General features: G+C 64.1%; 1 protein-coding gene across 1 annotated transcript; it reads left to right on the top strand.

Annotated features, from left to right (window-relative positions):
• Positions 1-4,764: 4,764 nt before the first annotated feature.
• On the top strand, positions 4,765-11,735 carry TMEM59L (transmembrane protein 59 like). Its single transcript, XM_062015015.1, has 8 exons — positions 4,765-4,958; positions 6,596-6,701; positions 6,989-7,083; positions 8,313-8,459; positions 8,552-8,651; positions 9,358-9,469; positions 9,617-9,734; positions 9,987-11,735. Exons 1-8 carry the CDS (start codon positions 4,806-4,808, stop codon positions 10,146-10,148), a joined length of 993 nt encoding a protein of 330 aa, XP_061870999.1. The 5' UTR covers positions 4,765-4,805; the 3' UTR covers positions 10,149-11,735.
• Positions 11,736-12,144: the final 409 nt, after the last annotated feature.

The following is a 12,144-nucleotide window of genomic DNA, read 5'->3' as shown; positions in this document are numbered from 1 at the left end:
ATGCCCGGGATGCTGCACCCCCGGCCCGGGGCCGCCGTCCCGCTCCCCCCGAGCCCCGGGTAGGGGAGTAAGAGCCGCCGCGGGGCCGCCTCTCCACGCGTGACTCATCCGCGGCCTCCACGGACCCTCCCGTGCCCCCGGGGCCACACGGGAGGCCAGGCCGCCCCCCCCAGTCGGGATTCCCCCCATCCTACGTGTCTTTAGGAAACCAAAATCCTGTTGTTGCTTTTGAGGGGGGTGAAAACGGGAAAACTGCCCCCGAATCCCGACGTTTTCCATCGAACCCATCGTCTCCCATTTCCTAAAAAAGAAAACAAAGGTGGGAAAAATGCCCCAAGTGGCCTCGAGCCCCCCCCGGGCTGGGGCTGTGCCCGTCCCCGCGGCTCCTGGGCTGCCCGGTGCCGGTGCTGTGTCTGCTTGTGTCACCAGCAAAGCCAAGCATCGCCCCCCCCGTCCTGCTGCCTCCCCCCAGCACCCCGTGGGACTCGGTGGCACCGAGTGCTTTGCAGAGCCCTAATGCAGGTGGCAGAGCCCCGGGACAGCAGGTCCTGGTTGTGGCAATGCCACTGTCCCCAAGCTGTCCCCAGCTGTGTGTCCTTCAGTTCCTGCTGAGCCTTGTGCTGTGGGATGGGGTGCAGTGGGGTGCTCTTGGGACATGCCTGGGGAGGATCTGGGTTGTGTTCTGTCCCCAGCAAAAGGGGATATGGAGGGACACAGTGGTCCTGACCCTGGAGCTGGGATGTGTCTGGGAGCCCTGTGGAACTGCTGCCCTGGCCAAGGTTTGTGGGTGACTCTTTGGGCTCAGTGTTGAGGGGTCAGTTCCAGCCCATGGGGACATCGTCCAGTGGTTTCCTTCACTCCTTTGCTCCCTGTCTCAGCTCTGCACCCTACATCTCAGCTCTGCACCCTACATCCTCAGCTGCCAGGGCAGGGACATCAGTCCCTGCAGGGGAGGGAGTGTGAGGAGAGAGAACTGGGGGTGGCAGAGGACACCTGGGTGGCCCGGGGTGACACCATGAGTCAGGCCCTTCCTCACAGGACCAGTGTGTGCGTGGGGGACTGAGCCCCATGGCTATGTGGGGACACAGGGGGTGACAGTGCCTGGGAGCTGTTGTGGGGCTCCGAGGTGTTTTTTGGGCACCGGCTGAAGGGAGCACACGGGTTAGGAAACAACACAAGAGAGAGCAGAAGTGAGAGCAAACAATGCCTTTTCCCATCGTCCTGTTTTTTTGGAAGCTTCTGAACTGTTTTTGTTGAAATTTCCCAAAAATGTCAGGCTCCGGGAGCCACCCAGCCTGAGAAACTTCAGCCCCGGCAGCCGCGGTCTGGCCGAGTGAATCACGGCTGCCCCGGGGACCGGCGCCCGCCCGCGATCCCGACCCACCGCCCGCAGCCCCCTTCCCCCCGCCCCGGGAGCCAGCGGGGATGGGAGGCAGCAGCGGGCGCCGAGGGCTGGGGGAAGGAGAAATCACCCCCCTGCAGCCGGCATCATGCCCAGCGGCTGCCCCGGCTGCCCACCTGCACTGCCCACAGCGCTTCCCACGCCGGCCCCCGGCTCCCACCGTAACAAAGGCGGGTTTCAGGTGGCTGTTTTGGGATGGGGTGATCCTGGCAGGAGGGGAGGTGACAGCCATCCTGCTGCTGGCGTGGCTGGTTCCAGCAAAGGCGTCCTCGGAAGGTGCACTGAGGGGGGTCAGGGAAGGAGAGGGGAGCGTTGGTCCCCGCTGGTGTCCCCTGGGATGTGCCCGGGGGGTCACTTCAGGTGGCTGGGGGACATCTGCCCTCCCCGATGCACAGCAGCACCCAGAGCTGCTGCTGTGGGACAGGGACAGGATGGGGGGCAGAGGCAGCCCTGCAGCCCCCGGGCAGTGCTGAGGGGGGCCCGGGGAGCTGCCGGCAATGACAGAGCTGCTGTGGCGCTGCCTGAGTCAGCCTCGGTCAGCAGGCAGATGTGGTCAGCGCTGCCCTTTGACCGTGACCTTTACAGGCTGCTCCCTCCTGCCCACGAGCCTCGGTGCTGGCAGCACTGGCTGGGCTCTGGGAGGCAGGATCCAGCCCGGCAGCACCCCCTGACCCCCAGGCTGGGCTGTTGGCGTCAGTGTGGTTGTCCCCAGGGGCTGGCGTGGTCCGGCTGCCCCCCCCCGGCGTGGCTCTGTTCCCAGGGCCCCTGTGCCCTGGTGCACTGCAGGATCTGCCCGTGGGGCCCAGCTCCCAAACACAGAGCCATGAGCCCCCTGCTCTGCCCAGGCAGGATGCAACACCCCCTCAGACAGACCCAGGACCCTGGGGTGGCCCTGGGGACGTCCCCAAACCCGGGCTGAGCGTCCTCGGTCCAGCTTCCCATCAGCCATCGCCTCGCTGCCAGCTCTCCATCATGTGTCACCACAGCCAGGCCCAGCACTTCTACCCTGAATTAATCTAATTACTTGATTTCCCAGCCAGAGCTCGCTCCATAAAGTCCTTGGACAGAGACAGCATCTGGCTCAAGGGCCAGGGTGTAAAAAACAAACAACAAAAAAACCCCCAAACCCCCCAGAAAAAGCGGGAGGAGAGGCTCAGCGGAGCTGCCTCTGACTGCCTGCATCCTTTTAAAGTGACCTGGGGGAAAAATAAAGAGGCTAGAAATGCAAAGAATCCAGCAGTCAGAGTTTTCTTTATATTCCTCTCAGTCACATTTCCACATCCATGGGTAATTTATAACCTGCTTAACCCCTTCCCTGCCACCCCCCACCCCCCCCCCCGCATAACCCCTTTGCTCAAGAGCATCCTCGCAGCGGGGTGGCCGCACCTTCCCGCCTCTGTTTGCTTTGGGAAGCACAACGAGTCCCGTGACGGAGTTTGCTGCTCTCAGGAGAGGGGTGAAAAAAAGAATGTGGTTGATGTCGAGTGCCTGAGCAAGAGGAAGGTTTTGTGAGGTTGGGACATAGGGGGGATGTGTCCCCTGGCCTTAGGGGGAGCGTGGGGACACCCCGAGCAGCACGCGAGGAGCCTGAGGCTCCACCAAAGGCTCCAGGGAAAGAAATGTAGGTCAGTAGTGATAAATGCAAAAGGCATCGAGTGTTTCTGGAGAGGGATGGGAAGAGGAGGGAGGGCAGTAAATATTTGCCAACTCGAATATCATTGCCTGGGAAAGACTTTTTCTCTGAGAGGGGAGTGGATGGAGCAGGGGCCGGTGCCAGGCGCGGCGCGGGCAGGTGCTGCAGGTGCCCACAGCCCCTGAGCCCACAGCTCACAGCCCCACACTCCAGCTGCTCCCAGCTCTCAGTCCCCAGGGTTTCAGTCCCTCTGGGGTTTGGGGCTCTGGCTCTGTCCCTCACAGCCGACAGAAAGCTCACCTGCGGCGCGGCGCCATGATTTACGGTGACAGCCCCCAATCTGCCCCATTTACTTGGCCATTAGTCACCGGTGCTGGACACGAGGCCGAGGGGCTGGCCAGGCTCCAGGAGGGGGAAGGGGGAGCGCAGCCGACCTGGCAGCCCCGCCAGCCCGGACGGAGCGCATTTTCTCCCGGCCCTGGTTTGATTAAAAAGATGAATAAGCTGGCGGAGCACAGCAGGGCCAGGAGAGGCCCCACTCCTGCGCCCGGGGGGGCACGGGGCTGCGCTGCCCTGGCCGTCCCTGGGGGGATCTGGCCACCCCCATCTCTCTCCCCATAGCCCAGGGTGTGAAGCACCCCTCAGCCCTGGGTTGGGACTGGGAGACTCCCCATTTCCCTGTGCTGGGGTCCTGCCATGTGTTCCCCATTAGGGCTGGAGGTTAGCAAAGACCCTGGCCCTTCTCCTCCTCCTCCTCCTCCTCCTCCTCCTTGGCCTCCCCTCCCCAGCCTGCTTTGGGGTGCTGCCATAAATAAGGCTGACAGGCAGGGCAGGGCAGTGAGGGGCAGCACATGGGGCCAAGGCAGCACCTTTTTTTGTCTTCTAAACCCTTGGAAATCAAAACTGTAAATCTGGGGTGTCAGGGGGAGCCCAGTGGCCTGGCTGGGGAGGGACCCTGGGGAGCTGGGGCACGGGTGGGATGCAGGAAGGCAACTCGAGGAGCCTCTGAGCGCCATGGAGGGTGACATGTCTGTGTTGAACGCTGTCTGGGGACAAGGGCTTGTCCCCTCCTGGGGCGATGGTCCCTGGGGCAGCGAGGCTTCAGTGCTGCTGTGCACACAGTGCCAGGGCAGCCCTGTCCCTCTATGCCTCATTTCTGTGTGCCACCAGTGCCAGTGTGACCCCCCTCCAGCCTCCATGGCCTCACCAGTCCGTCTGTGCTGCTGGTATCAGTGGGGCTCCACTCATCCCTCTACACTCCCCTGTCCTGCTGTGCCTATTTGATGCCTGCAAATCCCCCGGTCCCCTTGCAACCCCTGGTCCCCTTGCATCCCCCAGTGCCTGAGCACCCCCGGTGCCCGTGCACCCCCATTTCCTCCTGCATCCCGGGACACCCCTGCATCCCCGGTGCTTGAGCATCCCCTGCATCCTCTGGCCCTCATCCTCCTGCGTCTCGGGGAACCCCTGCACCCCCCGATGCCTCAGCACCCCCCGATGCCTCAGCACCCCCCGATGCCTGAGCACCCCCCGCTGCCGGTGCATCCCCCGCTGCCGGTGCACCCGCACGATTCCCCGCTCCCTCTCCCCCCCGAGCATCCCCGCTCCGCGCTGCCGCTGCCGGGGGTGCTGCCGGTGCCGGCGGAGCTGCGGCAGTCTGCGGCGGCTCCCCCCGCCCCCGGCTCCCCCCGCCCGGCGCACGGCGCGTCACGGCGGGGCCGGCGGCGGCGGCGGCGGCGGTGGGTGCGCTCGGCTCCGCGCCCCGCGCCCGCCATGGCAGCCCGTCGTCCCCGGGCCCTGCTCGCCCTCGGCCTGGCCCTGGTCGCCACCGCTACCGCCGCCACCGACCCCTTCTCGCCCCAGCTGGGAGACACCGCCGGGTGCCGCGGGCAGTGCGGCCGCAGCCTGACGCGCAGAGTCGCCGCCGTGAGTCCGGCCGGGAATCGGGGGTACAGGGGGTACCGGGGGTACTGGGAGCATTAGGGGTACCGGCGGCATCGGGGGTACCGGGAGCATCGGGGTACCGCGGGCATCGGGGGCATTGGGAGTACCAGAAGCATCGGGGGCATCGGGGGCATCAGGGGTACTGGGGGCATCAGGGGTACCAGGGCCATCGGGGGTACTGGGGACATCGGGGGCATCGGGGTACTGGGGGCATCAGGGGTATCAGGGCCATCAGGGGTACTGGGGACATCAGGGGTACCAGGGCCATCGGGGGCATCGGGGTACTGGGGGCATCAGGGGCATCGGGGGCATCAGGGGTACTGGGGGCATCAGGGGTACCAGGGCCATCGGGGGCATAGGAGGTACTGGGGGCATGTGGAGCATCAGTTGTGTGGGGGGTATCGGAGAGACCAGGGGCACTGGGAGCAGTGGGGGTACTGGGAACAGCGTGAGCACTGGGAGCAGTGGGGGTACTGGGAGCTGTGGGGATACTGGGAGCAGTGGGGGTACTGGGAGCTGTGGGGATACTGGAGGCACCGGCAGCAGTGTGGGCACCAACCCACCTTGCACGGGCATCCACACCACAAAGCCCACACCAGCACCCCCAGAGGGACAATTGCTGGGGGCACCAGCAGCAAATGGGGTGCCCCTGCCGACAGCACCTGCCCCAGTGTGGGGTGTCCTGTGGGTCTCACCCAACGCCACGTTCGGGGTGCCCTTGGTGGTGGCAGCTGCCCCAGGCTGGGGATGCCAGTGGTGAGGCAGCACCCTGCAGCCTCCCAGCAGCCCTCTGCCCCCTGGCACCCAGCGTGGCAGAGCCACCCCCGGCAGCGTGGCACAGGGGGGCTGAGCACAGCCGGGTGAGCGGGTGGCACCGTGGCAGTGGCTGGGCCAGCACCGAGCCGTGGCAGCAGGACTGAGCTGGAGCTGTTGGTGCTGGACCCGGAGCATCAGGAGGAGCCCCTGGTGGGAGCTGCCGTGGCTGAGCCGTGCCAGGGGCCACGCGATGGCAGCCGGCACCGTCCCCGAGCCGCCGCGGTGCCAGGGCCATTTGTAGGCCGTTGCCTTGGCAGGAGCTGCGTGGCCTCGCTGCCAGGGGTGGGGATGGGGTTGTTTTCCCATCTGGGCTGGAGCTGCCTCCCTGCCAGCACCCAGCCGGATCCCCACCGCCGGGCACCCGCTGCCCCGAGCCTGCGCGGGCAGATGCGAGTGGTGACCCCCATGTAGGCTCAGTGCCCCCCATGTAGGCTCAGTGCCCCCCATGTAGGCTCAGCGCCCCCCTGTGCATCCCCCACAGTGTGTTCCCAGCCCCCCAGTGCATGCACCCCCCGTGCACCCCCCCTCCAGTGCAGCCCCCACCTCCTGCCAGCCCACGCCATGGCCTGGCTGCTGCCAGGTGCCCCGACAGCCTGGGGGGGACCCGGCACGTCCTCGATGGCCACGTGCAACCCCCACCACTGGTGGCAAACCCTGGGGTTGGGGGGCCAGCCCTGGTTGTGGGGCTGTGCCTGGTGTGCCCCCAGCCCAGCTGGGTGCAGGGGGGCCGCGGGGGGGTCCGGCACAGCCACTGGGCTGAGCTTGGTGCCAGCTCCACGCTGTCCTCCTCCTCCTCGCTGCAGGATGCTGTTCTCAACGCCTGTTACCGGGGCTGCCGGCTGTTCTCCATCTGTCACTTCGTGGATGCGAGTGCTGAGCTGAACACAACCAGAGCCGAGTGTGAAGCAGGTGAGGAGCTGGTGGCTGAGTGGCCCCTGCACCCCCAAACACCATCCCAGGAGGGTCCTCTGTGTCCTGCTGGCGCTGCTGTGGCACCTTCCACCCTCCCGAGCATCCTGTCTCTGCTCAGCCCCATGCTGTGCCCCAGGGCCACATCCAGGCCCTGCTGCAAACCAAGCCGGGTGTGCATTTACACCCAGTGGTGTAAATCAAGAGGAGTAGGGTGGTCCTGGGGGTGCAGGGCTCATCAAAGGGACCGAGCACCCCCTAACCCTGACCCCCCTCCTGCCTCACAGCGTGTGCCGAAGCCTACAGCAACGCAGAGGAGCAGTTTGGCTGCGTGACAGGGTGCCGCAAGCAGCTGCCCGAGGTGGAGAGCAGGAAGGAGAAGGTGAGGGGCTGGAGAGGTGGGGGGAGCCTGGAGGCCTGGGGCTGCCCTTGGGGTGGCTTCCCTGGCCACCTCAACCCTTGCCTGACCCTCGGTGTGGGGTCATGGGACATCTCCATCACCCTGGGCATGGCAGGGGCCAAGGTTTGTCCTGCTGCTGGGCAGAGCAGGCAATGCCAATGCAATGGAGACCCTGCTGAGCTCACTGCCCACTCTCCCCTGCCCAGGACCCTCCCTGGGCACACTGAGATGTGCTGTCATGTCCCCTCTCACACGTGCCTCTGCTCTGGCTGTGCTGGGGAGGGACCAGCCCATTGCATTGCCTCGTCCAGAGCACAAAAAGCAGATGAATGGGGTCAGGCCAGGCAGTTACTGAGCTGCTGGGGTGAGAGGTGCTGACCAGTGACTGCTGCAGCTCCCAGCAGTGAGCAACGCTTTCTCCCCCCACATTTACCTCAGCTTTTGCCCAATTAATTAAATGAGATTTTGGCCCAGGGTGGAGGCTTTTGGCTTTGCCTGCGTGCGGACAAAGATGAATCTGTGCTGTAGAAAGCTGCAGCTCCTCGGAAAAAACACTTTGCAGCCCTTTTTTAAGACCTTCCCAGCGTCTGATCCCATTTCCCAGCCCCTCTGCAGGGTCAGGGCTGAGCATGGGGGGTGCCCAGCTGACAGGGGGGGCCGTCACCCCCTTCAGCTGCCCGAAGCGGTTTCTTTCCTTCGGGTTCCCAGACGAGCAGGCAAAGCAGATTTAGCATAATAATTAGATACAGAATCTGACCTATTTATTTCCTGTTTGCTGGTTTGACCGTGCAAGGGGCTGTCGGAAAATGTTGGAAGCCAGTGGCAGGGAGCAGCCAAGCGGATTCCAGCAGGGATGCTTTAAAAATAACAAACTGCCGCGACGGCCAAGAATCCAGGGCACGGGGAGGCTGCCAGGAGAGGAACGCCCTCGGCATCTCGGCCTCTCAGCTCCTATTGTTTAAAGAGCTGGTGTGAGCACAGGGCTGAGTGATGGCCCTGAGGCTGGGTGATGGCCCTGGGGACCACAGCACCCTTCCTGCCCTGCTCAGTGGTCCTCCCAGGGTCCTGCACATCCCTGTCCCTGGGAGAAACAGGCTGAGCTCCAAACCAGAGCCCCCTGAGCTCAAGCCAGCTGTGTGCTTGGAGTGGGATGTTGTCTGGGGTGGGTGATGAGGGGATGGTGGTGATGTGATCTCACTGCTCCTTTGCAGAGCCTGGAGCTGAAGGTGCCATCCTTCTCCGTGTTTGACTTGGTCTCCACCTTCTGCAACGACATCGTCAGCTCTGCCCAGAGCTTCATCTCCTCCACCTGGACCTTCTACCTGCAGGCAGATGATGGCAAAGTCGTGGTGTTTCAGGTGAGGTTGTCACACATCCCCTCTCTGACAGATGCTGAGAGGGGGGACCCTTTGTTGACCATTTTATCTCTCTTTCCCTGCTGACCTGCCAGTCCCAGCCCGAGATGGAGTTTCCAGTCCCCGAGGTGCCAGAGACGCAGCCGGTGCGGCCAGGACCAGGGTCCAGCCCCCGCATCCCCCTGCCCCACACAGGTGTGAGGGGGGGCTGGGCTGCTGTTGGAGGGAGGTGGCAGAAGCCTCTGAGCCCTCCTGGCTCTCATCTGGTTTCTCCAGAGCCAGACAAATTACCCTCTCCGGGGTCTGATTTGCTTCCCACACCCCTCACCCACACAGCGGGGGGAGTGGACTCAGAACCACAGGATCACAAGGGCTGGAAGGGACCTGGGAAGCTCATCCAGTGCAGCCCCCCTGCCAGAGCAGCAGCACCTAGAGCAGGGCACACAGGAGCTCATCCAGGTGGATTTCAATGTCCCCAGAGAAGGAGCCTCCACAGCCCATCTGGGCAGCCCCTGCCAGTGCTCCCTCACCTCAACAGGGAACAAGTTTGTCCTTGTGTTTCTTTGGAACCTCTTCTGTTCCAGCTTGTGCCCATTGCCCCTTGTCCTGTCATTGGCCATCCCTGAGCACAGCCTGGCTCCAGCCTCCTCACACCCACCCTTGATGCATTTGTAACCATCAGTGAGGTCACCCCTCAGTCTCTTCTCCAAGCTGCAGAGCCCCAGCTCCCTCAGCCTTTCATCACAAGGGAGATGCTCCACTCGGGTTCCTCTGCACCCCCCACAGCAGACAGAGGGTCCCTGGGGGACAGGGGACTGCCCAGCACCCCTGCACCACGTCATGTGCTGGCAAGGGGATGGGTCAACCATGCCCAATCTCAACATTGCCTCTGTCCCTCCAGGCCCCTGGGTGAAGGGGGAGAAGCCCCCAGGGAAGGAGCCACGGGCCAAAGCCAAAGCGCAGCACCCAGACCCGCCGCAGCCGGAGCACGACTTCCTGGGCTGCATGTCCAAGTAGGTGCAGTGGGGCTGCACGGGGACACGGGGGAGCCTGGACCTGCTGGCCACGCCAGAGCAGATGCTCCCCTCTCCCCAATTCCCACCCTGTGCCCTGCCATAAACTTGTCCCCTTTCTTGGTGGGGGGTGGTGGGGTGTTGCAGGCGCTCGGGCCTTCCTCGCTGGATCCTGGCCGCCTGCCTCTTCCTCTCCATCATGGTGATGCTGTGGCTGAGCTGTGCCAGTTTGGTGACTGCTCCTGAGCAGCACGTCAAGACCCAGGTATGGGGTGAGCAATGCTCAGTGCAGCCCAGGGAGAGTCCTGTGGGTGATCCCTGACACCCTCAGTCTCCCCTTCAGCTCTGGCTGAGCTTTGTGGGGCTGAGTGTTGGTGCTCCCTGGGCACTGTGCTGGGCTCGCTGGCACGTCCGACACTGTGCTGTACATCCCCAGCCAGCCCCGTGGTGTTCACGACCTGGGGACAAGGGAGTCCTGTCCCCTGCTCCAGGGCTGCACCACCCCCTTCTCTTCCAGCCTCTGAGCATCAACGGGGACAAGGAGTTCCTGGAGGACCTGGACAGCCCCGGCACCTTCCCCCTGCCACCCGTCATCGCCGTCACCCTGTGCCCCACACACAGCGGGGACGACGCGGGGCCGCTGCCCCTCAAAGTCGACCTGGACAAGACCATCCTGTAGCATTCCCACTGCTTCCCATCACCTCCCTGTCACCATCCACATGGCATCATCCCCCGTCCCCTGCGGCTGCCCCGTGGCCTCGGCTCCTGAAGGGACACCTCTGGCTCTGGCACAGGGGACACCGAGGGTACAATCTGCTCTCAGTCGCTGTGGAGGAGGCTCCGGGAGCTGGGCAGTGGCTTTGCCTCCTCCATTGATGAGCTGTTTGCTGGGATCCTGGTCTCCAGTGCTCAAGAGCCAAGAGAGGAGCTGCCAGAGCGAGGAGGCCGGGGGGAGCCCGTCCCCATGGCGGGGTGGTCTGTCTCCTCCCGACCGGAGCCCCCGGGGCCCCGCAGCCCTCCGGGCACGGCTCCAGCGCTGGGCAGGAGGGAGCCGGCTGTGGTGGGGGATGGAGAGTGTCTGCAGAGTTCTGGGCTTTGGCTCGGCACATCCCTGGCCTCCCACCTTGGGCTGAGCCTCCAAGGCGCCGGCCCCGGCCCTGGGAACTCTCCCTTCCGCCGGCCGGAGCCGATTGCCTCGGGGAGCCGGAACGTGGCGAATGGATTTGGCGTTGGCAGCCGGAGAGAGCAGCGCATGTCCCTGTGCCCACGCAGGGACCCAGCCAGCCCCTTCCCGGAGCTCTGGAGGGGCCCTGGGGTGGCTCCTTCCCCTCCCTGCTCCGTGATGCTTTGGGGGTGGCTGGCCCCGATGCCGATGGGTCGCTGGTGGGACCAAGCAGGGGATGAGGCAGCGATTCCCTGCCTGGTGCCCCTGGCTTGTGTCTGAGCTCGGGCAGGAGGTGGGAGCTGCCAGGACGCCTGGTCCTGGGCTCAGCATCGCTGCCCGATGCTGGGAGCAGCTCAGCCTGCGGGGCTGTGGCTGATGGCAGGACCTAATGGCCACGAGCCTCCGGGCTCACAGTAGTGCCCTGGAAGTGGAGGGACAGCCCTGGGATCTCCTGGCTAATCAGGGACCCCCTTGGCTTTTCCCAGCACAGCCCCTCGGCATAGAGGGGTCCTGTCCCTCAGCCTCTCTGCAGGTCTCTGCTCCCGCAGCCAGGTTTGGTGTGAGCCGAGGCATCTCCCCATCTCCTCACCCCCCTATCTCCTTATCTCCCCATCCCCCCATCCTCCCATGTCCCCATCTCATCCTCCCATGTCCCCATCTCATCCTCCCATCTCCTCATCTCCCATCTTCCCATCCCCCATCCCCCCATCTCCCCATCTCATCTCTCCATCTCCCATCTCCCCATCTTGTCTCCCCATCTCCCATCTCCCCATCCCCCATCTCCCCATCCCCCCATCTCATCTCTCCATCTCCCATCTCCCCATCTTGTCTCCCCATCTCCCATCTCCCCATCCCCCATCTCCCCATCCCCCCATCTCCTGCCCTTCTCCATCACTTGACTCCGTGTGTTGTTCGTGGTTTGGTTTGCACCAGCATGTGGTTCATCATCCCCCGGCGCCCCGTGGGGACAGCCCTGCGCTGCCACAGCGCTCTCTGCCATCCCCTCCTCCACCTAACACATCTGTACAGATTAACTTATTACCTGTGACTCCCACCCTTGGGTTTTGGGCTTTCTCCATGTGCCAGCTGCTCTCCAGTACTGAGGGGTCTCGGGGGGCTGTGGTGTGGTGGGGTGGGGGGGCTTTCATCCCCATCTTTGCCAGTTTTGTGCTGCTCAATATCACTTCACCTGTGCAACATATCTGGCTTTGGGGAACTGGGCTGGGGGGGGAGTGGGGTGGTCTTGTGTCTGTTTTGGGGTACACTTTTCGTTGTGGCTTTTTGGCTCCTCAGCTCAGCGTAAAGCTCAGTGGAGTCTGTGGTGTTGTCCTGGTCATGGTGGCTCTTCCCATCCCCAGGGTGCAACTGCACCGGGGCACGAGCTCAGGGGAGAGGGTGGCCATGGAGCCTCTCTGGCTTCGCTTCCAAAGGGCAAACCCAGCCCTGAGCTGGCTGGGCAGCGTGGGTGGAGAGAAATAAAAGGTTTGTACCAGACCTGGAGGAGTTGGTG

The sequence above is a fragment of the Colius striatus genome, chromosome 25 (assembly GCF_028858725.1).
Source record: "Colius striatus isolate bColStr4 chromosome 25, bColStr4.1.hap1, whole genome shotgun sequence".
NCBI classification, from domain to species: Eukaryota; Metazoa; Chordata; class Aves; order Coliiformes; family Coliidae; genus Colius; species Colius striatus.
Note: the sequence above shows the minus strand (reverse complement) of the source record. Positions and strands in the feature narration are given on the sequence as shown.

Excerpts from the sequence above, each read along its gene's own strand:
- TMEM59L (XM_062015015.1), top strand. The coding sequence starts at position 4,806 with ATGGCAGCCCGTCGTCCCCGGGCCCTGCTCGCCCTCGGCCTGGCCCTG. Across the intron at positions 7,084-8,312 it reads TGGAGAGCAGGAAGGAGAAG|AGCCTGGAGCTGAAGGTGCC; the intron begins GTGAGGGGCTGG and ends GCTCCTTTGCAG. Across the intron at positions 9,470-9,616 it reads TTCCTGGGCTGCATGTCCAA|GCGCTCGGGCCTTCCTCGCT; the intron begins GTAGGTGCAGTG and ends GGGGTGTTGCAG.